At 43.0% G+C, this 27050-nt stretch overlaps 1 protein-coding gene across 2 annotated transcripts in view; it reads left to right on the top strand.

Moving 5' to 3' along the window:
• LOC129853915 (protein prenyltransferase alpha subunit repeat-containing protein 1-like) overlaps positions 1-26798 on the top strand; it is a 77607-nt gene extending 50809 nt beyond the window's left edge. Inside the window, exons 6-8 of one of the 2 annotated variants that reach the window (XM_055920431.1) lie at positions 6235-6482; positions 6522-6608; positions 14945-26798. In XM_055920431.1, the coding sequence (XP_055776406.1) occupies positions 6235-6482; positions 6522-6608; positions 14945-15341 (732 nt within the window). In that variant the 3' untranslated portion in view covers positions 15342-26798. Of the gene's footprint in view, positions 1-6234; positions 6609-14944 lie in introns of both variants that reach the window. The other variant, XM_055920430.1, reaches the window with a different exon arrangement.
• The last annotated feature ends 252 nt before the right edge of the window (positions 26799-27050 follow it).

The raw sequence follows: 27050 nt of genomic DNA, 5'->3' as shown, positions 1-27050 counted from the left end.
GCCCAGGTCTGGCAGTACTGCTCTAGCAGATCCAGGCTCTGCTGTAGGCCATGTGCTGTGGGTGACAACAGGCATAGGTCATCTGCGAAGAGTAGGCATTTAACCTCTGAATTATGGAGACTAACACCAGGGGCTGAGGATTTATCTAGAATAGTGGCCAATTCGTTGATGTAAATATTGAAGAGTGCAGGGCTCAGATTACAACCCTGACGAAGGCCCCGCCCCTGGTTAAAGAATTCTGTTCTTTTCTTGCCAATTTTAATGCTGCACGTATTGCCAGTATACATTGATTTAATTATGTCATATGTTTTACCCCCTACACCACTTTCAATAACTTTGTAGAACAGTCCTGTGTGCCAAATAGAATCAAATGCTTTTTGGAAGTCGATAAAGCAAGCGTATATTTTGGTATTATTTTGGTGGACATGTTTACCTATCAGGGTGTGTAGGGTGTAAATATGATCGGTCGTGCGATGTTTTGGTATAAATCCAATTTGGCTTTTACTCAAGTAAATATGATCGGTCGTGCGATGTTTTGGTATAAATCCAATTTGGCTTCTACTCTCTCTCTCTGCCTCTCTCTCTCTCTGCCTTTCTCTCTCTTTCTCTCTCTGCCGCTCTCTCTGCATCACTCTGCTTCTCTCTCTTTCTCTCTCTGCCTCTCTCTCTGCCTTTCTCTCTCCCTCTCTCTCTGCCTCTCTCTCGCTCTGCCTCTCTCTCGCTCTGCCTTTCTCTCTCTCCCTCTATGCCTATCTCTATCCCTTTCTCTCTGCATATCTCTCTCTCTCTGTCGCTCTCTCTCGCCTCTCTCTTTCTCTCTGCCGCGCCCTCTCTCTGCCCTCTCTCTCTGCCTCTCTCTCTCTGCCTCTCTCTCTCTGCCTCACTCTCTCTCTCTCTGCCGCTCTTTCTTTCTCTCTGCCTCTCTCTCTGCCTTTCTGTCTCTGCATCTCTCTCACTCTGCCTCTCTCTGCACCGCTCTGCATCTCTCTCTGCCTTTCTCTCTCTCTGCCTCTCTCTCTCTCTGCCTTTCTCTCTGCCTCTCTCTCTCTGCCTTTCTCTCTCCCTCTATCTCTGCCTTTCTCTCTCCCTCTCTCTCTGCCTCTCTCTCTCTCTGCCTCTCTCTCGCTCTGCCTCTCTCTCGCTCTGCCTTTCTCTCCCTCTGCCTATCTCTATCCCTTTCTCTCTGCATATCTCTCTCTCTGTCTCTCTCTCTCTCTCTCTCGCCTCTCTCTTTCTCTCTGCCTCCCTCTCTCTCTGCCTCTCTCTCGCTCTGCCTCTCTCTGCCTTTCTCTCTCTCCCTCTATGCCTATCTCTATCCCTTTCTCTCTGCCTCTCTCTCTCTGCCTCTCTCTCTGCCTTTCTCGCTCTCCCTCTCTCTCTGCCTCTCCCTCTCTCTGCCTTTGAGGTCGGTGAGGAAGTAGTCTACAGTGCTGCTGCCAAGGGATGAGCTGTAGGTGTACCTACCAAAAGAGTCTCCTCTCAGCCTGCCATTGACTGTGTAGAGACCCAGTGTTCGACAGAGCCTCAGGAGCTGTACTCCGTTTTTGTTTTTCACTTTGTCATAGTTGTTTCTGTGGGGGTATGTGGGGAGGGAAAGGTTATTGCTTCCTGGTAGGTGTTTATCCCCATGACTGTTAATAGTGTCTTGTTCTTCTGCTGTTCTAGCATTCAGGTCTCCACAGACCAGTACGTTGCCTTGGGCCCGAAAGTGACTAATCCCCCCCTCTAGAATGGAGAAGCTCTCTTCATTGAAGTAGGGTGACTCTGAGGGGGGAATGTATGTGGCACAGAGGAAGACGTTTTTATCTGTCAAGATAGCCTCCTTGTTGATTTTTAACCAGATAAAGAATTCTCCTGTTTTGATCAATTCGATTGAATTAATTAGTTCAGATTTATACCATATTAACATTCCCCCTGAGTCTCTACCCTGTTTGATTCCTTTTAATTTAGTGGATGGTAGGATTATCTCCCTATAACCTAGTGGACAGCCAGTGGAAACATCACCTCTGCACCATGTTTCCTGTAGTACTACAATATCAACATCATCAATTTCTTTCAGGAAGTCTGGGTTTCTCTCTCTCTGCCTCTCTCTCTCTCTGCCTTTCTCTCTCCCTCTCTCTCTGCCTCTCTCTTGCTCTGCCTCTCTCTCGCTCTGCCTTTCTCTCTCTCTGCCTTTCTCTCTCTCTGACTCTCTCTCTCTTTCTCTCTCTTACTCTCTCTGCCTCTCTCTCTCTGCCTCTCTCTTTCTCTGCCTCTCTCTTTCTCTGCCTCTCTCTCTCTGCCTCTCTGTTTCTTCCTGCCTCTCTCTCTCTTTCTGCCTCTCTTTCTCTGCCTCTTTCGCTCTGCCTCTCACTCTCTCTTTCTCTGCCCCTCGCACTCTCTGCCTCTTGCTCTCTCTCGCTCTCTCTCAATTCTATTCAATTGACTTTATTGACATGGCAAGTTCATTATTACTTACATTGTCAAAGTATACATATATAAAAATAAAAATATATATATTTATATACAAAAAAATATATATATTTATATATAAATAAATGGTGGGTCCAACAGCAATAATAATAGTAGTAGTGGACATGGGATTACCATTAACAACAACTACAACAACAATATTAATGAGAACAACTGTCACGTTCTGACCTTAGTTCTTTTGTATTTTCTTTGTTTTAGTATGGTCAGGGCATGAGTTGGGTGGGTTATCTATGTTTGTTTTTCTATGTTGGGTTTTTCGCTTGGCCTGATATGGTTCTCAATCAGAGGCAGGTGTTTGTCGTTGTCTCTGATTGGGAACCATATTTAGGGAGGTTGTTTTCTATTGTGTTTTGTGGGTGTTTTGTATTTCAGTGTTAAGTTTGTTCCATTAAATATTTATCATGAACACTTACCACGCTGCGCTTTGGTCCGACATTTCTTACTCCTCCTCAAATGAGGAGGAGGACAGCCGTTACAACAACAATACATTAAAGCAATGGTAGTAGACCAGTGTCAACATGACTGAGAAGACACATTACATGGTATGAAAGACAAAACAAAACAAGATGGGAAATATTATTGACGTTACTTTTCACTTTTCACTGGCTGTCCCTCAGGTTGTGGCAGGAGGACACATATTTGGCTGCCAAAACTGCACATTTTGGCTTTTCACCCAATAAATATTTTATTTTTTCTTCATCTTTTATAGTTTGTAATTCTTTGTATTGAAATATAATTTTGGGAAAGAAATATTCTCTTAGGTCTGAGTATTTGTCACATTGTAATAGGAAATGCAGCTCAGTCTCTACCTCTCCCCTGGAGCAGAGTGAGCACAGCCTGTCCTCTCTGGGCAGCCAGGTTTGTCTGTGACGACCGGTCTCTATAGCCAGACTGTGCTCACTGAGTCTGTACCTAGTCAATGTTTTCCTCAGTTTTCTATCAGTCACAGTGGTCAGATAGTCTGCCACCATGTACTGTCTGTTAGAGCCAAATAGCATTGAAGTTTACTTAGATATTTTGTGGTGTCTTTCCAATAGGTGATATATTTTAATTTTTGTTTTGTTATGATTTGGTTGGGCCAGATTTTCTGAGTGCTGTCCTGAGGCTCTATGGGGTTGGTTTGGGTTGGTGAGCTGAGCCTCAGAACCAGCTGGCTGAGGGGACTCTTCTATTGTTTCATCTCTTGACATTGTAGAGCTGTGTGATGGAAAGTTTTGGGGTCACTTGTTTTTAGATGGTTGTAAAATTTGATGGCTCTTTTTTCTATTCGAATGAGGAGGGGGTATTGGCCCAATTCTGCTCTACATGCGTTATTTTGAGTTTTTCTTTGCACTTGCAATACAGTCTTTCAAAACTCTGCATGCAGTATTTAAATTGGATGTTTGTCCCATTTGGTGAATTCATTACTAGAGAGTGGACCCCATACTTCACTGCCATATAGAGCAATTGGTTCTATAACTGATTGGAACATTTTGAGCCAGATTCTAATTGGAATTTCGATTTTGATGTTCCTTTTAATGGCATAGAATGCTCTTCTTGCTCTCTCTCGCTCTCTCTCCCGCTCTGTCTCTCTCCCGCTCTGTCTCTCTCTCTCTCTGCCTCTCTCTGGCTCTGCCTCTCTCTTGCTTTCTCTCTCTGCCTCTCTCTCGCTTTCTCTCTCTGCCTCTCTCTCTGCATCTCTCTCTCTCTCTCTCTCTGACTCTCTGTCTCTATCTGCCTTTGCCTCTCTCTCTGCTTTGCCTCTCTCTCTGCCTCTCTTCCTCTCTCTCTCCCTCTGCCTCTCTCTCTCTCGCTCTGCCTCTCTCTCTCTCGCTCTGCCTCTCTCTCTCGCTCTGCCTCTCTCTCTCTGCCTCGCTCTCTCTCTCTCGCTCTGCCTCGCTCTCTCTCGCTCTGCCTCTTGGATCTGCCTCTGCCTTTCTCTCGCTCTGCCTTTCTCTTGCTCTGCCTCTCGGGTCTGCCTCTGCCTTTCTCTCGCTCTGCCTTTCTCTCGCTCTGACTTTGTCTTGCTCTGCCTCTCTCTCGCTCTGTTTCTCGCTCTGCCTCTTTCTCTTGCTCTGCCTCTCTCTCTCGCTCTGACTCTCTCTCTGCCGCTTGCTCTATCTGCTTCTCTCTGCTTCTCTCTGCCTCTCTCTGCCTCTCTCTGCCTCTCTCTGCCTCTCTCTGCCTCTCTCTGCCTCTCTCTGCTTCTCTCTATCTCTCTCTCTCTCTCTCTCTGCCTCTTCCGCTCTCTTCCTCTCTCTCTGCCTCTCTCGCTGCCTCTCTCTCTCTGTCCCTCTCTCTCTCTCTCTCTCTGCCTCTCTCTCCCTCTGCCTCTCTCTGCCTCTCCCTCTGCCTCTCTCCATCTCCCTCTCTCTCTTTCTCTGCCTCTCTCTCTCTGCCTCTCTCTCTGACTATCTCGCTGCCTCTCTCTCTCTCTCTGCCTCTCTCTCTGCTTCTTTCTCTCTCTTGCTCTGCCTCTGCCTCTCTCTCTCTGCCTCTCTCTGCCTCTCTGCCTCTCTCTCTCTCTCTCTGCCTCTTCCGCTCTGTCTCTCTCTCTGCCTCTCTCTCTCTTTTTGTCTCTCTCTCTCTCTCTGCCTCTCTCTCTGCCTCTCCCGCTCTGTCTCTCTCTCGCTCTGCCTCTCTCTCGCTCTGCCTCTCTCTCGCTCTGCCTCTCTCTGGCTCTGCCTCTCTCTCGCTTTCTCTCTCTGTCTTTCTCTCTGCCTCTCTCTCTCTCTGCCTCTCTCTCTGCCTCTCTCTCGCTCTGCCTCTCTCTGCCTCTCTCTCGCTCTGCCTCTCTCTCTCTGCCTCTCTCTCTGCCTCTCCCGCTCTGTCTCTTTCTGCCTCTCCCGCTCTGCGCCTCTCTCTCTCTCTTTCTGCCTCTCTCTGCATCTCTCTGCCTCTCTCTCTGCTTATCTCTCTGTCTCTGCCTCTCTCTCACTCTGCCTGTCTCTGTTTCTGCCTCTCTCTCGCTCTGCCTTTCTCTCTCGCTCTGCCTCTTAATTGTATGTTCATGGTCTCTGTCAAAACATTGACAGCTCTTTCAATGTAACATTGACAGAAAACATATGTGTGTGCTAGTCTAGCAGGCAACTAGCTATGAATGTTTCATGCAGCTAGCATGGCTTATACAGTATGACCAGGGTCTGTGTGTCTCCAGCCCTCGCTGCCTCATATCTCTGGCCTGTCACTGTATGTTGAGGAGTACAGGAACTTTCTAGTCCATTTAACTGATCTGGGGACAGTGCAGGCATTAATGCAGCAAATTCCTAAGGCCTGATCCTAAAATAAGAGGCCTAGGGATTTAAAGGTGGATGGAGTGTTGTGGCTCAGTTGATCCGTTCCTAATTTTTAAGCCATTCTAGGCACTCCTAGGATATGGAGAGACGCTACTGTTTATTAGGACCAGGGATATAGACTGTGACAGAGTAGACTGTAGCAATGATCCTTTAATAGACACTTCCTGTTATGATAGGATAAGCCTACTTTCTGATCACTCATTTGGGTTAGGTTCTTGTAATGTCTGTCCTGATAGCGTTTGATTGGTCAAATCATGTCTTTGTAAGAAGCCAAATAATTCCCCTCTCTCTTTTGGAATTGCTAGTGTGCACAAGTATAATGCCAACCATAACATACATTGTTTTATTGTTAAAAATTGCTGTTTGTCTGAACATGTACACTTGCAATTCAATGTCCTCTTTAATCATATGTTGGTTAGCATAGGGCAAACACCTTTGAATGGAAAACCTTGCTTGAATGAGGTCACCTCTCCTCCTCTTTTCCCAGGTCCTCCATGATGAGCTGTCCTCCATGCGTGAGTGGGTCTCCATGCACGTGTCGGACCACAGTGGCTTTCACTACCGCCAGTTCCTGCTCAAGGCCCTGGTCAGGGAGCTCAGCCAGTCCATGCACCACCACCATGCCCCTTGGCCTAGCCTCGGCAGCTCCAGCCCTCGCAGTCCCAGCCCGGACCCCCAGCCAGGCCACCCCCCCCACCAGGCTAACGGAGAGGCCACAGCAGCAGCCCCCTGCCCCTCTCCCGCCACCCCAGAGGACCAGTCCTCGGTGGCGGCCGTGCCCCAGCTCTTCCACCAGGAGATGGAGCTGTGTACTGACCTCATCCAGTCCTTCCCCGGACACGAGACACTCTGGTGTCACAGGTACGAGCTCACAGGCCACTGTCACTCAACCTGAGACTACAATGTTAGCCAATCACAGAACACATTTTATTATGAGATGCTCTGGTGTCACAGGTGAGACCAAAGGAGGACCAATCATGGACCAGCACGTTGTTGTATCTAGCGTGCGGCCTAATTTCAACTAGAGCCATAGACACTGTACAGAGTTTGGCTAACTACCCTCCATATTGGTGGCAAAAGCTTTATTATGCCAATCGTTTTTATTGTCCGTTAGACCATTACAATGTTCTCAGGACTCTTCAGTAGTGGATGTGTTGGTGGGTCCCTATCATGTCATATACGGTGCATTCGGAAAGTATTCAGACCCCTTCACTTTTTCCACAATTTGTTACGTTAGCTCTGGCAGGTTGGATGGGGAGCGTCGCTGCACATATATTTTCATGTCTCTCCAGAGATGTTCAAGTCCGGGCTCTGGCTGGGCCACTCAAGGACATTCAGAGACTTGTCCAGAAGCCACTCCTGCGTTGTCTTGGCTGTGTGCTTCGGGTCGTTGTCCTGTTGGAAGGTGAACCTTCGCCCCCTGTCCGAGGTCCTGAGTGCTCTGGAGCAGGTTTTCATCAAGGATCTCTCTGTACTTTACTCCGTTCATCTTTCCCTCAATCCTGACTAGTCTCCTAGTCCCTGCCGCTGAAAACATCCCCACAGCATGATGCTACCATCATCATGCTTCACCGTAGGGATGGTGCCAGGTTTCTTCCAGATGTGGCTCTTGGCATTCAGGCCAAATAGTTCCATCTTGGTTTCATCAGACAATAGAATCTTGTTTCTCATGGTCTGAGACTCCTTTAGGTGTCTTTTGGCAAACTCCAAGCGGGGTGTCATGTGCCTATCACTGAGGTGTGGCTTCCGTCTGGCCACTCTACCATAAAGGCCTGATTGGTGGAGTGATGCAGAGATGGTTGTTCTTCTGGAAGGTTCACCCATCTCCACAGAGGAACGCTGGAGCTTTGTCGGAGTGACCATCGGGTCCTTGGTCACCTCCCTAACCAAGGCCCTTCTCCCCAGATTAATCATTTCGGCCAGGCGGCCAGCTCTAGGAAGAATATTGGTCGTTCCAAACTTCTTCCATTTAATAATAATGCAGGGCACTGTGTTCTTGGGGACTTGTAATGCTGCAGACATTTTTTGTGGGACATTATATAGACATGTGTGTTTCTTTCCAAATCATGTCCAATCAATTGAATTTACCATAGATGGACAATGAAGTTGTAGAAACATCACAAAGAAGATGATCAATGGACACAGGATGCACCTGAGTTCATTTTCGAGTGTCATAGCAAATGGTTTGAAATGTTTTTGTTTATTATTTTTAATACATTTTCAAAAAAATCTCAACCTGTTTTCACTATCATTATGGGGTATTGTGTGTAGATTAAGGAATTTGATTTATTTAATACATTTTAGAATAAGGCTGTAATGTAACAAAATGTGGAAAAAGTGAAGGTCTGAATACTTTTTTATTTGCTGCAGAACATTCTTTGTTCTTCTAGAGAGGGAGAGAATAGAGATATAGAGAATGGCGAGAGGAAAGAGGGAACAGAGCAAGCGAGAGAGGGCAGAGAGGGAGAACAGAGAGAGGACTGGGGAAAGAGGGAACAGAGAGAGAGGCTGAAGATCAGCTGCTCAGTAGAAAGTGTTTATACCTGACCAGTAGGGCTGGATGTGATATCAAATTATTTTGATAAATTCTAATTTATGTTTTAGCACGATATTTCAAACGCCAATATCGCAAGAATCTGCTGTTCTATTTTTCTTTTTTTTATGAGTTTTTATGTCCACTTGTTCTCATGTCTTTATGGTCTTGTCTCCTTCGCTCCTTCTGCTATGACTGTGTACCCTCCCGTTTAAACACACACACACCAACCTCTCCCCTACACACAAAGCTCCTCCCCCTGCCACTCAGAACAACAAAGATGAAAGATCACTTCTTCCTCTCTGACAACAAGCAGTTTCAATGCTCTATTTGAGATGGGTCAGAGAATTGAATGTACATTTCTCTACCATAAGCCGCCTCAATGTAATTTTAGAGAATTTGGCAGTACGTCCAACCGGCCTCACGGCCACAGTCTACGTGTAACCACGCCAGTCCAGGCTTCTTCAACTGCGGTATCACCTGATCAGCCACCTGGACAGCTGATGAAACTGGATTTGCACAACCAAAGAATTTAATCTGCGTGCTCGGCGTCCTCAGCAGGGTCTTGAACTGACTACAGTTCGGCGTCATAACTGACTTCAGTGGGCAAATGATCACCTTAGATGGCCACTGGCCCACTGGAGAAGTGTGCTCTTCACGGAGGAATCCCGGTATCAACTGTACCGGGCAGATGGCAGACAGTGTGTAAGGCGGACGGCGTCATGTGTGCAAGCGGTTTGCTGATGTCAACATTGTTAACAGAGTGCCCCATGGTGGCCGTGGGGTTATGGTATGGGCAGGAATAAACTACGGTCAACGAACACAATTGCATTTTATAGATGGCAATTTGAATGCACAGAGATTCAGTGACGAGATCCCGTGGCCCATGTCGTGCCATTTATCCGCCGCCATCACCTCCTGTTTCAATACACGGCCCCATGTCGCAAGGATCTTTACACAATTCCTGGACTCTGAAAATGTCCCAGTTCTTCTATGGCCTGCATACTCACCAGACATGTCACCCATTGATCATGTTTGGCATGCTCTGGATCGACGTGTACGACAGTGTGTTCAAGTTCCCACCAATATCCAGCAACTTCAAACAGTCATTGAAGAGGAGTGGGACAACATTCCACAGGCCATAATCAACAGCCTGATCAACTCTATGTGAAGGAGATGTGTCACACTGCATGAGGCAAATGGTGTTCACACCAGATACTGACTGGTTTTCTGATCGACGCTCTTACTTTTTGTATTAAGTTATCTGTGATTATCGTGTGCTAACTTCCAACTAAGGGCTTCGCCGAGGGCCGGGAACAGCCCTTAGGATGGAGTTGTCACATGATTATCCCAGGGTTCGAGGGGCCTTATTGCTTTTATTAAACGGTTGCCAACATATTTATAAAAATAGAAATGACATGCAATTTGTTTTTGTATTTTGAAGTTGCTTCCCAAGCGAGCTTGTCATTAGTTATTTTCTCATGTTTTGACCTAGTTGTTAATGCTAATCATTCTATTAATTTTCGATGTTGTTATGCTAAACAAATCATTGGCATGTAGCTAGCTAGCAGAGATTCAATGAGGATGATTGACAAGAACTTCAATAAACAATGATTTAATAAATATCCAATAGGCCTACATGGGCAACAACTATTATTGTTGCCGAGTCCGAACTAACCAAGCTAGTTGGTGATGTTTTATAGTGATGTTTCCGTTGATGGCACAAGAGTGGATTAACTGTTCATGATTCTGGCACTGGTTGGTGACAGCCAGTGCTTGCCTCTTTGGCGGAGAATGGGACCTCCCATTCACATCATTGCAAGCTAAAATGGCACTCCAGTGCTTTCTGTTCTCCATGTTAGGGGCTGCCAATAACACTTGAGTGAGCTCTTGGACCGATGGCATCTCAAGCCATTATTTCCCTTGCCTCCAGGCCTGCATCTGATAACTTTTGCTTGCTACCCAAGCTGGCTGGTCATGAGTTATTTTCTCATGTTTTGACCCAGTCGTTAATTCTAATCATTCGATTAATTCGACTTTGTTATGCTAAGCAAATCATTGGCATGTAGCTTGCTAGCAGAGATTCAATGAGGATGATTGACAAGAACTTCAATAAATAATGTTTTAATAAATATCCAATAGGCATACATAGGCCGCACATGCGCTGGTTAATGAATTCATGGAATTCTGAGTGTTTACGTATTCCATGTTGAATTATTAGTTTCATGTTCCTTCTTGGGCTAGGTAGAGATCACATTTGTACAATGATACATTGTTGCACAGATCGTAGAGGCAGATAGAAGTGTTTATACAACTCCCAACTGTTGCAAACCAAATAGTAGCATAGAAAAATAATGTGAAGGTGCCTTTTTCCCGAACGAGATGATGTTTTTGAATTTACAGGCAGGGCTGAGGCACAGTGGAATTATGACATTAACATGTCATGGTATTTTACGGTTGTTATCCCACAACTCCCACATATCAGGATCCGAACAACACGTTTTGTAATTTTCTAAATTGCCTGTTACAAGAGGTTTATTAGTGACTTTGCATTATGCATACTTACTTTACTTAGTCCTCTTCGTCCCGGGTGGGGCATAAGGCTGTAACAATCTTCTGCCACAGGTGTCTGTCTTTGGCCACAATTTGTGCCCTGTCTCATGAAAGACCCATCTCTTCCAGCTCAGCCACCACTGTCCGTCACCATGTTGTTTTTTGCCTACGTCACTTGCACTTTCCAGTTGGTATCCATCTGAGGGCATTTTTGGTGATCCTTTCTGGCAGCATCCTCAGCACATGACCAAGCGAACACAACCTGCATATATTTATTTCCAGGACAATGTTCTTACAGCCCGTCCTCCTATACAGGTTCTCGTTAGAGATCTTGTTTGGCCGGAAGATGTTGGAGATCTTGCGGAGGCAACCATTGTGGAAGGCATCAACACTGCTCATCCCACTAACTACCCTCCAGCACTCAGAGCCATATAAAAGCAGTGACTTCACATTGCTATTATAAATCCTGAAATTAGTTTGAGTCTGTACTAGGGTTGCAAAGGGTCGGAAATTTTCCAGTAATTTTCCATAAGAAGTTTAGCCCGGGAATTTGGGTAATTTTGCTTAAATTCATCAAAAAAGTTAGCTTATAAGAGTGAACCTTTTTTTGTGGGATACACATAAGGCAGTTCTAGGTCTTGTGGAATATTTTGGTTATACTATCCCCAATTCAATGAAATTGCAACCCTCTGCATGCACAGTGCATTCTTCTATCACATGTGCAGTGCACTCTTCCATCACAAATACAGCTGATTTTCAAGATCTTGCACACTAATGAGATGCTATTGAGCCCACACTACTACATTGTCTGAGGCAAGGACTACATGATTTCTGGTAAGTTTCGATTACAATACTGGGTGGGGTGAATATATTTTATATGACATAGTGGTTAGAGCATTGGACTAGTAACCGAAAGGTTGTAAGATTGAACCCCAAGCTGACAAGGTACAAATCTGTCGTTCTGCCCCTGAACAAGGCTGTTAACCCACTGTTCCTAGGCCATCATTGAAATTAAGAATTTGTTCTTAACTGACTTACCTAGTTAAATAAAGGTAAAATATTTTTTTATTGTTAAATCCATGATTGTTTTGTTAACTAGTAAATCATAGCCTACAGCAAAGCGTGTTTAAATCATTTTTATCTTGTTAACAATTTCTGCTAGTTAGTTTATGCTACCATGTGGGTTTTAGCTTGCGTGAGCCTGCTAACTGAGGAGTGTTAATTCACCTGTTTCCATACATGTTTCATTTTAAAATGTTTATTTTACAAAGGAGTTGTTTAATCTAACTGCTTAACTATTTATCTGTACATGGAATTGTATTTGTTGTTTTTTTACTATTTTTTTTCAAATCTTTACAGGAAAATGCCACGGGCGCTATCTGATGTGTGGAGACATTTCACTGCAGCTAATGTAGAATGAAAAGCTTTGTACATTTGGAAATACTGCCAAATAAAATGATAAGAATGCAACAAAGAGGCAGAATCATCTGGCCAAGTGCATAAAGTTCCCTCAGCACTCACAACAAGCAACCTCTGAAAAAGTACCTCTACTTCTATTTGCGGTGAAAATTATGAGTCAGACACCTTATCGATAGCAACAGCTCATGGTCCTCCTGGAATGAGAAGGGTTTTTTGAATCAATGGAGGAACATAGTCAGAGAAATGCTGATGAATGTCTTGCTCGAGCTGTGTATGCAACTGGTTCACCTCTGATGCTCACAGGCAATGTGTATTGGAAGAGATTTCTGAATGTTCTATGCCCAGCATATACCCCTCCAACCAGACATACACCATTTATTTGCTGGATGCAGAGTTCAACAGAGATCAAGTGAAGGTCAAGCAAATCATAGAGAAAAAAGACTGTATTGCAATCCTCTCTGATGGGTGGTCGAATGTTTGTTGGCAAGGAATAATTAACTACATCTCCACCCCTCAACCAGTATTCTACAAGAGCACAGACACAAGGGACAACAGACACACCAGTATCTACATTGCAGATGAGCTGAAGGCAGTCATCAAGACCTTGGACCACAGAAGGTATTTGCACTTGTGACAGACAATGCTGCGAACATGAAGGCTGCTTGGTCTAAAGTGGAGGAGTCCTATCCTCACATCACACCCATTGCCTGTGCTGCTCATGCATTGAATCTGCTCCTCAATGACATCATGGCACTGAAAACAATGGATACACTCTACAGGAGAGCCAAGGAAATGGTTAGGTATGTGAAGGGTCATCAAGTTAGTGAGAAGAATAGGAGCACCACATTGAAGCTGCCCAGCAACACCCGTTGGGGTGGTATTGTCATCATGTTTGACAGTCTCCTGGAGGGGAAGGAGTCTCTCCAAGAAATGGCCATATCACAGTCTGCCGATATGGACAGCCCCATCAAGAGGATCATCCTGGATGATGTATTTTAGGAGAGAGTGGTAAGCAGCCTGAAACTCCTGAAACCTATAGCAGTAGCCATTGCATGGATTGAGGGAGACAATGCCATCCTGTCTGATGTTCAGATTCTGCTTGGAGATGTAAGAGAAGAATTCCGTATTGCCCTGCCCACTTCACTGTTGCTCCAAGCAGAGGAAACTGCATTTCTGAAATACATCAAAAAGCGTGAAGACTTCTGTCTGAAGCCCATAAACGCCGCAGAGTACATGTTGGACCCCAAGTATGCTGGCAAGAGCATCCTGTCTGGTGCAGAGGTCAACAAGACTTAAGGTCTCTCCACCTTGGCCTGGATGAGGGCAAGGTTCTTGGCAGTCTGGCGAAGTATACTTCCAAGCAAGGGCTTTGGGATGGAGATGCAATATGCCAGTCGTGCCAACATATCTCATCAGCCACCTGGAGGAAGGGACTTTTTGGATCTGAAGCTCTTTCCCCGTTGCCTCCATCATCCTCCAAATCCCATCAACATCAATCGCTTCAGAGTGCAACTGGTCCCTGTTTAGGAACATATGCACCAAAGCACCAACACATGCACATTTGTGGCCTGTTGGAGGTCATTTTGCAGGGCTCTGGCAGTGCTCCTCCTTGCACAAAGGCGGAGGTAGCGGTCCTGCTGCTGGGTTGTTGCCCTCCTACGGCCTCCTCCACGTCTCCTAATGTACTGGCCTGTCTCCTGGTAGCGCCTCCATGCTCTGGACACTACGCTGACAGACACAGCAAACCTTCTTGCCACAGCTCGCATTGATGTGCCATCCTGGATGAACTGCACTACCCGAGCCACTTGTGTGGGTTGTAGACTCCGTCTCATGCTACCACTAGAGTGAAAGCACCGTCAACATTCAAAAGTGACCAAAACATCAGCCAGGAAGCATAGGAACTGAGAAGTGGTCTGTGGTCACCACCTGCAGAACCACTCCTTTATTGGAGGTGTCTTGCTAATTGCCTATAATTTCCACCTTTTGTCTATTCCATTTGTACAACAGCATGTGAAATGTATTGTCAATCAGTGTTGCTTCCTAAGTGGACAGTTTGATTTCACAGAAGTGTGATTGACTTGGAGTTACATTGTGTTGTTTAAGTGTTCCCTTTATTTTTTTGAGCAGTGTATATTGTGAATTGCCCATAAGTATTAAAAATATAAAATCCTCCCCCCCCCCCCCCCCCCCCCCCCTTAAAAGAGTTAGATGCACTATTGTAAAGTGGTTGTTCCACTGGATATCATAAGGTGAATGCACCAATTTGTAAGTCGCTCTGGATAAGAGCGTCTGCTAAATGACTTAAATGTAAATGTAAAAAACGGAGATTCGATTTTTAAGCCATATCACCCAGCCCTACTGACCAGCTTTGTTGTGATAGGGCGAAGTAAGGGGTGCCATGGTAACAGTGTTCAGATGGTTGCTAACTGATGACTAATGGCTGTAGAGAATGTGAAGATTATTTATACATTGATTTGGCCAAGATGGTCATGACTCAGTGATATCTTAGAGGATATTGTTATTTTTGTCTAGAGTGGCATCTTTTCCCCTTGAAAACATAATATGGTTTCAACATAAAATGTTTTTTTAGCTTTACAGTTCTACAGATCCTAGAAATCCAGTTTTTCAATGATAGCAGTTTACTATGACATCAAAACCAACACTGTATTTCCTAACCACTATCTGTCTCCAGGCGACACATCTTCTACCTTTGGCACCACTGGAGGCGGGACCACGATCACCACGAAGGCCAGGGCCGTGGCAGTGAGTCTCCCCAGCTGAACCACACTGACGATGGGCTGAGCAGACATCCTCACACAGCCTCCCCTAGAGGAGTGGGTTTAGACAGGGTGGAGAGCAGGAACGGACAGGCTCAGGAGGGTCAGAATGCCATGGAGGTGGACGGGGTCGGGGTTCCAGACCCCCGTGACACTAAGCGTCTGAAGCGAGGTCCCCCTGACCCCTGCCCCCCCGCCCTGCCCTCAGAGCACGGTTTCGTAGCCAGCGTCCTGGACGGCTGCCGCTCCCCCGAGCAGGGCTGCTTCGCCCTTGCATACAGGAAGTGGCTAGACTCTGTGATTGGTCAGTGAGAGATGGACGGACAAGGTCATTGGTCAGTGAGAGGAGACGCTTCCTACTCCACTGGAGATGGGTTACGGTTTAAATTTGCCCCTCTGGCACAGATCTAGGATCAGCTTACTCTCACCCAACCCCTAACCTTAACCATGGGCAAGAACTGCAAAATACTGTCCCTAGATCAGCGTCTAGTGGCTGGTAACATTATGCTCGTCTTGAAGGCTCTGGAAGGGGGCTGGGGGATCTCAAAGTTATTTGTGGCCCCTCCCACCTTCCTGGAAATGCCTGGACTCTGATTCGTTGGCAGAGCTTTGTCTGAGCCAATCCCCCTTCAGAATGGAAATCTGAGTGTGGCTTTGCTCTGAGTCGTTCCACCTCAAAGCACAAGAAAGAGGACCACCAGATTGTTCTGAAAATTGTTTCTGTAGTTAGTAAGAGGAGATACGATTAGCATTCCTGTAACATTATTTTGTTGAAATATAATTAGATCTCTGAAATATTAAGCTAATTGATTTCATCCAAATTGACAATTTACATTTTTAAGATTCAGATAGTAGTCAATAAATATAGTACCCAACATCCAATTTGGACCAAACATCTTCCAAACAATGCGTCCCCAAAAAATTGTCAAAGGCCACCCACGGACCCCCTACACCCCATGCCAATCCCACCCCAACAACCAGTATACAGTATCAGTTGTCTATGTTTGACAAGTAGTATGAAGCTGTGGCTTGGAGTTATGCTTCTCCATACTATGTAATGTATTCCCTGTGCATTTGGTGATGTTTCTTTTCCCCCTGTTCAGAGAAATTAGTAATTCAAGTGGCTTGCATTGGTTGTTAAGCAACAAAAGTGACGCTTGCGCAACTATGGGGGAAAAAGACCTGTTTGGCTTAGATTGTTGACAACATGTAAACTATATTTTGTCTCAATGTTTGTTGAACACATACATTTGCAACATGAGCACTTGTTGACTCAAATACATTGTTACAGATGTTAGTTAGCAAATTTTTGCCATATTAGCATTGACATGACATATTAGCAAGTCAAAACACCTCAAAACAAGAAATGATATCAAGAACACACTCCCTACACTCGCAATAACATCTGCTAACCATGTGTATGTGACCAATAAAAAAAATATTTTATTTGAAGATGCAACTTGCTGAAACAAGACACATACGATTCCCCACATGGTAGCTTCTTGTCATTGTTGCTCGTTATCTCACCGTTCAGAATCATTGCAAAGCACGGCTTCAGGCCACAACGATGTGTGCGCATAATGTTTGTGACGTTATCAGCCAACCGGTCTATAGATTTTTACCACTAAGTGCCACTGTTCCTGCTATACCGCCACTCTTTTATCCATTTTGCTGGTCTCTTGTGTTTACATCAAAACATTTGATTTTACAACTTTGGGTAGAAACAAATAGATTTGTCTCATTATGAAAATAAATTGTGTGGTCCTCACAATTCAAGCCAGTACTCCATGAAAGCAATTCAGCTTGTTCTTATAGCAACTTAATGCTGAAAACCAACTCTTCTTGAATAGTCCAAGAAGTGGCTGCTCTCTGAGAGGGCTATCCCGATGCAATTCTCATATGAACACTTTTCCTTACAAGCCAAACACTTTGATGGAGAAATTGGCTAGGGACTAAATTATGTGACAGCCTTAATAAAGTAATTAATTGCATGGCAATCTTATGTGTTTCAGTAAAATGATCAGGAAACGGCTTTATAAAAGCATAAAAGAGTGTGATGGTATAGCAGGAACAGTGGCATCTAGTGGTCAAAGCCTGGTACTTCCACACTACTTCATGGTAAATAATGCAAACCACTTCAATACTATCAGGGAGGAAAAAACAATCAGTTTCATAGGGAATACATTACATAGTATTGGAAAGCAATACTTCAAACCGCAGCGTCATACTACTTATCAATCATGGAGAACTGATACTGAATACTGGTTGTTGGTGTTGGGGGTGCGTGGGTGGCTTTTACATTTTTGGGGGGATTCCTCATGTCTTACTCATTGGTAGGAAGAAGTTTGGTCCAAATCGGATGTTTGGGGCTATATTTATTGAATATTATCTGAATCCTATAAATTAAAATGGCCTATTTGTTTGCAATTAATTAGCCTAATTTCTCCAAGATAAAATGTAAACAAAATAATGTTTCAGAAATACCTATCTTACCTGTTTCTTACTACAGAAATATTTTGAGAACAATTTGAGATGGTGGGTGTCATGGCTTGCTGAAATAACATGGAACGACTTCTCTGGAAGAGTATGGCTCGTATGGTCTGTTAGTAGCTTAGTTCAGGTACCTCAATACCTCAGGTCTCTCTCAATGTTAGAACAATTCTGTCAACCAATTCTGTCTGTCGTTTTAGCTTTTTCACTTAAGAAATTCATTCTTCCGGTATCTTTCTTTTGTCTTCCAGTAACTAAATGTATTGTAGCAGAATAGGTTAAGTGAAGCTGCCATGGTTACAGGAGGCTATTCATCACAAATGTTGTTATCAGGTCAATTCTGCAGAATTAAACTAAGGACTATAGTGAGATGAGCAGTGCAGCAAATCATTCATTGTCAACATACAAAAACAAAGAACATAAAACTAGCAAAGCCATTATATGCCGATACCGATATGTCGTGCATCCCTACGGACAACTAAACAACATTTAGACATTTAGTTTAGAGAAATTTGAGTGTTTCGCAAGGAGAGAGGAAAGCAAATAAAATCTAGCTGAGAGAATCAATTCTAGTTGATCCAGGTTTCTTCATACCTGGATGTGAAATATATCTATATATCAACTGCCAGGCATACAATGGTCTGAGTCACTTCAATTGTAGAGAGGTGCTCGATTGTAAAGAAATGACTGCAAGCACATTCTAAAAATTCTAATTTCCTCAGAAGGTTCTCCTGAAGTACCTAGCTCTCGAGTCTGTCAATGAGAATTGATTACAGTACTGTATGTAAGCACAACCGGTATATAGGCTGTGTCACTGCTTTCCCTTTTCTTCAAGAACAACTTGGTGCTAGCCTGGTCCAAGATCTGTTTGTGCTTTTACCCACCCCATTGTCATTGTCAAGCCAAACATTTTCCATGACAATTCCATAAGGAGTTTACAAGCGAGCAGAAACAGACTGGCACCAAGGCTAACTTGGTACCACAACCTCTATTTCCATTCTGAGGGGGAACTAGTATTAGAATCAGACTTGTGAACCTTGTAGGTTTTATAATCCCCCCCCAGATCTGATCATCACATTGTCTGCATCCCAAATGGCACACTATATAGGTAATAGGGTGCCATTTGCGACACACTCATACTCCTGGAGTGGTTGTTGCTGGTGTATTTTTTTCACGGTTCTGTTTGTTTAGTCCTCTTAGTGATACCTGGGCTTGTATTCACAAAGTTTCTCTGAGAAGCACTGCATGATAAAGGATCAGTTTTGGCCTTTTGATTTTTATGATTTCATGGTCAGGGGGTACTTAATCCTAGATCAGCACTCCTACTCTGAGACTCTTTATTAGAGTAACTCACAATTTACCGATACGCATTAGTCCCTAGTTCTAATGTTCAAGAGAGAACTGCGTTGACAGTCATTGATCTACAAGTCATTTTGCATGCCGAAGAACCCCAGGCAATGTCAGTACCCTAGCAAAGATTTTCCATTACATTGACAAGATAGTCGAGTGACTGTCCTCAAAGATGGAATTGAGGCGAGTTCAGGGGGGGCTCATTACCAATGAGAGGGCAGATATGCGCGTGAACAACAGGCATCACTCTGATTATAACGTTTTTTTTTCAAAGTTGTGAAATGCCACTTGTGTCCACATATATCATTGCATTTGTAACAACTTAACCATTACAAAACTAATATTCAATCAAATAACCTTCAAGTAGCAAATTAGCAATTCAATGTTTTTCTGACCAAATTTGACACTCTCATTGACCTCCGTACAAAAATGTAATCCATTCTCCGTTTCATGAATTTATTCACAGGTAAATAGTAATTGACTATTTTTTAAACAATAAAAATCATGTTTAAAATCAGTACAACCGACTACGCTAGCTGAGGTTCATAGTAGCGTAGCACCCCGTATAATCTGCATATTCAACATCATTTAAGAAATATATTACCTTCAACAGTGTTATCTTGTGATCAAGCCATCAATGTTTTGTGATTATTGGTGTAGTAAAAATGTTAGCTAACGGGTTAGCAATTAGCATGTTTGACATTTCAGTGGAAATACTATCATATTTCTGATAAGCGGTTTAGCAACAAAAAAATACATCCCGTATTATCGGCATACGGTCCCCAGTTATTGGCCACATTACTATTTTGTTCAATTACAAGATATATCTTTTTTTTTTTTTTTAAAGACACCAACCTCGTATCTGAAGTGTTTACTAGCTAGTTGATTAGTTGGCTAGCCTTCCAGTAAAAAAAAAAATGTCTTGCCTGTCAACTTGTCATTGCGTAGCCCGGTGCGCCCTCCTGTAGAGAGGAGGAACACATAAACTGCAATGAAAATTGGTGGTCAGCTAGCTAGAAGGGTGTCTTTAGTCACAAAACGTGCTTTTATTTTCTAGGCCATTTAAATGTTGAGCTTGAAGTGATTTAATCCTCCAACCGCTAGAGAGCGTTCGAAGTTAGGGGGTGTCCGATGTTGGGGGGAAATTAGCTAGTCTTCACTGGCATCAGTAATAGCTTTCCTTATATTTCTCATGGAAGAAAATATTTACTTACCATATGAGCAACAAATGAGAACTGCAGAAAAACAATGTCCCTGTAATGTACCCATCAGCAATAGTTTTGGTAGTTTTACAGGGTGAAGTTGATCATTTCATAATGAGGACTGCAATCACTGCATGGTCGAAGCAGGAGGAGGTCGCTCCCTAAAAACTTCCAAACGATCAAAACCAGTCATTTTGAGACGGGTGAAATCCAAAGTTGTGCTATACATTCATATATATTGATACATTACTAGCTCAAACACTTTTAATCTGGAAAAATGACAAGTGGTTGATGGTGATTTAAAATCAAAAGTGTGGGGAGAAAAAAGCATACATTGCCCCCTCCCCCTAATCTGATAGTGAGGTAGTAGATGCCCACCAGTCTCCCTTAAAATGCTAAAAATCTCAATGTTAAAAGTCAACTAATGTGAGATCATTGTGTGAATTGATTGTCCTTTGGTTATTTATGGTTTATCAATTCCTCATTACATACACTACCATTCAAAAGTTTTAGAACACCTATTCATTCAAGGGGTTTTCTTTATTTTTACTATTTTCTACATTGTAGAATAATAGTGAAGACATCAAAACTATGAACTAACATATATGGAATCATGTAGTAAACAAACAAAAAAAAAGGGTTAATTCCGATATTACTTTATGAAATCTTTAGAAAATAATTACCTCCATATTTCCATGGTCAGATTTTGCCTATAGACTACTTTGAAAAAAGGTAAGACATGCTTGATAATATGAAATAGAACATTCAGGTATCAAAAAATTAAGTATGTTTTCAAAATGCATACTGCCTCCAGCTCACATTGTGAGGTGGTGGGTGACGCGCTTGACAGCTTGTTACCTGCACTTGAATGGGCGGTGTGCTTCAATTACCAGTTGAGAAATAAAAATAGTAGCTCTTTTAATCGTGCACCAAAACGATTTTTAACACACGATTGCATTTTGAATTGTTGAGCAATGAATGGGCTTATAAAAGCACATGTTTTACTCCAGCAGTAGAAGTCCCGCTCAAAATAGGCTGACTAATGAAAATACACACAGGCCAATTTAATTCCACAAAATTATGCAAATTAACTCATAGACCGATAAACATGATGGTCAAATTTGTTGACTAATATTTCCATAAATTAATTAAAATAATTATTTTGCTATCGGTTTTATCTCTCTCGGGCGGGAACAGTTTTATATATCGCCATTTATCGGCCAATTACCGGCTAACGGAAACCCTGGCACACATACAGAGAAGTCAGCTAAAACAGATCTAGATACGTATCGAATTGAAATTGAAAGGGAAAGATGCACTTCCCTACTCTTTATGAATACAAGCCCTGGCTGATGGCATGCATTATTGCTCAACAATAGTACCAGATCTGTTTGTTCTCTTGTATACTCCATTGCTGTCCTTGTCAATCCAAACAATGTTTTTTTTGGCATGACAATGAGTGACAAGGAGTTGACATGACAGCACAACTATATATACACCTTCCCAGAAGAGTGGAGTCTGTTGTAGCAGCAAAGGGGGGACCAACTCCATATTAATGCCCATGATTTTGGAATGAGATGCTCGACGAGCAGGTGTCCACATACTTTTGATTATGTAATGTATGTAACCGGCAATAACTGGCCTGAATGCCTCTCATTCAGCACAGCATTCAAAATGGCCGCCTTTCTTTGGGCCAACAGCATCAAGGGCGAGGCAGCTGCTCTCATTCAATGTTTTTGATGTTTCAGTGTTTTTGATCTTTCTTCCCTGGCTCCCACTAACTTGACAGCTTTTCAGTCCAATGGGGTTTACTACAAAGCAGGATCAATGAGTTAGCCAGCTAACTTCAATTAACAACCAGAAATAGCTATTGATTTTCTGGTCCATTGAGAAAGCTAAACTTAGATATGTGTTTCTGGTTGTTGACTAATTTAGACCATGTCCGTTTCAAACATATCTTTGTAAAACATGAAAAAAAAAAAATTGTTAGGCAAGTTAGCTGGCTAACTCATTGACCTGCTTTGTTGTGTACCCCTCATATCTCACAGACCCACTGATCTGGGTATTATAGGCGTATGATTTAAAGCTTGTTGTCATTAGGAGTCAGTGAAAGCATTGTGTAGGAAGAGTTTATTTTATGTTTACAGCACTATCTCCATAGAAATAGGATTCATGGATAGAATGGAGTCTCAGTTCAGCACATAACATTAAAGGGATAGTTTGGGATTTTGAGTCAGACAAACTTGTGGATACCATTTGTATGTCTCTGCGTCCAGAATGCAGGAAGTTAGGGGTAGTTTTATGAGCCAATGCTAACTAGCATTTGCGCATTGACTGGAAGTTTGCGAAATGACTGGAACTGCTAGTTAGCAACTTCCTTCAAACTGAACACAGAGACATAAAAATTGTATACACGAGTTCAAATGACTGGGGTAGTACACAAAGGGCTTCATTGCCAAAATACCGATCTATCCCTTTATAGGATTATACACATTAAGAGATGTTTTTGATCCATTCTCTGCTCATTTTTCTCAACCTACAGTATATACTTGAGGTTTTCAATCAAACACTGCGCTATGGCTCCTGTAATAAGTATTATAACCAGATAATAGGTTACTCTATGGTAAATACGGTATAAAGACCTATCTTTTGGTAGTGTTACAATGATACTTGTTACATTATCTCAAGGTAAATCATCTAAGTTTGTGTTTTATAAGGATGACATTACATTCCCTAACCTGTATATTCACAGAACATATCTTTAGACTGACACATACTCAGACGGTACATATTCAGGTAGGGTTACATTTTGTAAGAAAGGGCCCCTGTCCTGTACCTTTTGTAAATGTAATTTGTTCAGTTGCACAAACCACTATGAACATGATAATAATTACAACGGCAGAACAATTCTTCCACCCTTTATTTGTCTTAGACTAATAGATCAATATTTTATAGAGGAGCAGCTCTGATGAACATTGGGCTTTTTCTGTATTATTTTCTGTAAGGTGCAAATGTTATATTTGCAGCTGTGTTTCGTAATTAACATTTTCCAGCCCCATCTCAGTTTAAAGGGATAGTTTAACCAAATTACAAAATGAAACATTGGTTTCCTTACCTTATCCATAGACTGCTTACAGGGTATGACAGCAATCCATGCTTTGGTTTAGTTTCCCTGGAACTGTTTCCACATGCTAACATTGTAACTTTTGTGGCACAAATCCCAGTTAAGTCATTGGACCGATATTAGCTTTTTTTCACGCATCCTGTCTAAATCATCTGAAACAATCTGAAATTGATTGTGAAGCTCAACAAAGTCACTTATAGTGGATTTGAAAATTATGTAATTTGGGTGAACTATACCTTTTAAGTGGCAGGGCTAAATTAGGCTGAATCAAGTCTAAGATTATTGCTTTAAATGAATAGTTCACTTTTCTGTCTTCTCTTACATCGATACTTCACCACCTATGTATCTCCTCTTAAAGGGATAGTTCCCCTACTCTAACCTCCAGTTAACCTCTCTCTTATCTTAGATGCATTCTCCCTCAGATCTGCCCCTAAGTCACACCAGTTCATTTGTCAAAGTGGTTATTATACAATACTGTATTATGTGTCTGAGCCACTGCCCACAGGGCAGGCAGGTCAGATTCTCTGTCGGATAGGGAGGGATACTGCTATAGAGTAGGTTGGAAAACCGTTTCCATTTGTATTAGAGACAGACTTGTATTTCTGTTAGGTGTCTGAGCCCTCTCGTCGAGGTGCTACTTAACAGGGCCAGTATGCACAAAGCGTATCTAGTAGTCCTGATCTAGGATCAGTTTTGTCTTTGATCATAATAAATCATATTATATGGATAGGAGGGACCTGATCCTAGATCAGCTCCCCTACTTCAAGACACTTTATGAATACAGGCTTAGGCTACTGTTGTGTGTATCTGTAATGTGATCAGAACAGGCACTGGTATGAAGCATGTGGCCGAGGGAGGCAATGTCAACACAGACAGACAAACAAACAAGCTTGGAGAGAGCTTGGTAGTTGCCACTGAAGTATTCTCTTCACGGCTGCCGCATAACAAAATGTGACAGAGCTCAAATGGATCAAAAACCAAACTGACGTTTTGAGTGGAAGGAGCAGGGGCAGGCTCTTTAGCGCTTGTAGCACAACATAACAATCAACTTCCAACTGTATAACGTTCCCAAGAGGCTTAGCTAGACACGCTTGAGACATAGGCCTAGACAAGCATTCATAAAACATTCATAATGCCACTGTGAACAGACAAAGCAGCTCATAACAGCCTATGGCAACAGCTGTACACAGTACTAAGGTGATGTAGATCCAGTGTGTTTTAGGGGCAGATAGTAGGGGCAGTAATGTGTGAAGAAGTCATCAGTCACACAAGCTGGGAAACACATCATGACTGTTGTAGGTGGATATTGGAACAGCCACCGTGTCTGTACTATTGGAGATCATTGCAGAAAGAGTTCAAATGCAGCCTTACCTTCTATCACTTCATTTGGAACTGTGTGCAGTGTGTCGGCCATACGTCTGCCCTGCCGAAGGCACTCTTGTTTTTAGTTCACTGCGAGGGCTTCCATTTAACTCCTACTACTACTACTACCATGTTCTCTCTGTTACCTATGTTTGGAATAATTAAGAAGACAATATATAACCTAAGCATTATGTAAGAGACCCTTCTCATCTCAAAACCACTGTGTCCTGAATGATGAAAATCATTTATCAAACTATCAAAGCTACATTTGTTTTTGTTGTTTTAGTTTTCTCTGAGCTGTCAATTGTTAGCTGTCATTGAGTAGTTTTCATTATGTCTTTTGAATGAATGAATGCAAGCATATCCTTACTCTTTTTACCACATGGGTTTGTTGTATTGCATACTAGGCCTACTTACAGACATTAGAACACAAACGTTAGAATATAGGAATTATACATAAACTCAGCAAAAAAATACACGTCATCTCACTGTCAACTGCGTTAATTTTCAGCAAACTTAACGTGTAAATATTTGTATGAACATAACAAGATTCAACAACTGAGACATAAACTGTACAAGTTCCACAAACATGTGACTAACAGAAATTGAATAATGTGTATCCCTGGACAAAGGGGGGGTCAAAATCAAAAGTAACAGTCAGTATCTGGTGAGGCCACCAGCTGCATTAAGTACTGCAGTGCATCTCCTCATGGACTGCACCAGATTTGGCAGTTATTGCTGTGAGATGTTACCCCACTCGTCCACCAAGGTACCTGCAAGTTCCTGAACATTTCTCCGGGGAATGGCCCTAGCCCTCACCCTCCGATCCAACAGGTCCCAGACGTGCTCAATGGGATTGAGATCCGGGCTCTTCGCTGGCCATGGCAGAACACTGACATTCCTGTCTTGCGGTAAATCACGTACAGAACGAACAGTATGGCTGGTGGCGTTGTCATGCTGGAGGGTCATGTCAGGATGAGCCTGCAGGAAGGGTACCACATGAAAAGGAGGATGTCTTCCCTGTAACGCACAGCGTTGAGATTGCCTGCAATGACAACAAGCTCAGTCCGATGATGCTGTGACACACCGCCCCAGACCATGACGGACCCTCCACCTCCAAATCGATCCCGCTCCAGAGTACAAGCCTCGGTGTAACGCTCATTCCTTCGACGATAAATGCGAATCCGACCATCACCCCTGGTGAGACAAAACCGCGACTCGTCAGTGAAGAGTACTTTTTTCCAGTCCTGTCTGGTCCAGCGATGGTGGGTTTGTACCCATAGGCGACGTTGTTGCCGGTGTCTGGTGAGGACCTGCCTTACAACAGGCCTACAGCCCTCGGTCCAGCCTCTCTCAGCCTATTGCGGACAGTCTGAGTACTGATGGAGGGATTGTGCATTCCTGGTGTAACTCGGGCAGTTTTTGTTGCCATCCTATACCTGTCCCGCAGGTGTGATGTTCGGATGTACCGATCCTGTGCAGGTGTTGTTACACGTGGTCTGCCACTGTGAGGACGATCAGCTGTCCGTCCTGTCTCCCTGTAGCGCTGTCTTAGGCGTCTCAAGGTACGGACATTGCAATTTATTGCCCTGGCCATATCTGCAGTCCTCATGCCTCCTTGCAGCATGCCTAAGGCACATTCACACAGATGAGCAGGAATCCTGGGCATCTTTCTTTTGGTGTTTTTCCAGAGTCAGTAGAAAGGCCTCTTTAGTGTCTTAACGACCGTTCCACAGGTGCATGTTCATTAATTGTTTATGGTTCATTGAACATGGGAAACAATGGTTAAACCCTTTACAATGAAGATCTGTGAAGTTATTTGGAATTTTACGAAATATCTTTGAAAGACAGGGTCCTGAAAAAGGGACGTTTCTTTTTTTGCTGAGTTTATATACAGAATCATTATTTTTTATAAAGGTTCATTTAGTTTTTAAAAGATAATGTAGCTTCTTACTTTCTTTGTACTTTTTCTAATTTATTGTAAAATTGTTTTTGGAGGGTGTGACAAATGTTAATATGCCTAGCAGCTCATCTTTGATTATTTCTGTGTCTATTTATAGAGTAATACAATTAATTCTATACACTGTTTCAACATAAATAGTTTTTATCAACTGCTTACCAAGCTTAATAAAGCTCATCTGGAATATACAACTTTGTCAGTACCTGAGAGGTAAAATAGGTGAAGAATGGGTAGTAGGTGGAAATTACGTAATAAACATGTAGGTGATGGTAAACTATTTATTTACATCTCTGACTAAAACTTCCTTGCTATTCCATTGCCATAGAATACTTCTCTTTCACGTGTGCCTATCCAGCTAAATGTTTGGACATCACATGACAGCCTATAAATTGAATCAAGTTGTTTCCCCATGACTAAGTACAGAACTGACAAGAATAATGGGGTAAAATTGAACTCACATGCAATATAGCATGGATATGTGAAACGGACCAGAAATGTGTGTACTCTAGTTGAAGACAATATAAGCCTTTCAA

This window comes from Salvelinus fontinalis, chromosome 4 (genome assembly GCF_029448725.1).
Source record: "Salvelinus fontinalis isolate EN_2023a chromosome 4, ASM2944872v1, whole genome shotgun sequence".
Lineage (NCBI taxonomy): Eukaryota > Metazoa > Chordata > Actinopteri > Salmoniformes > Salmonidae > Salvelinus > Salvelinus fontinalis.
This window is presented reverse-complemented; position numbering and strand designations above follow the sequence as displayed.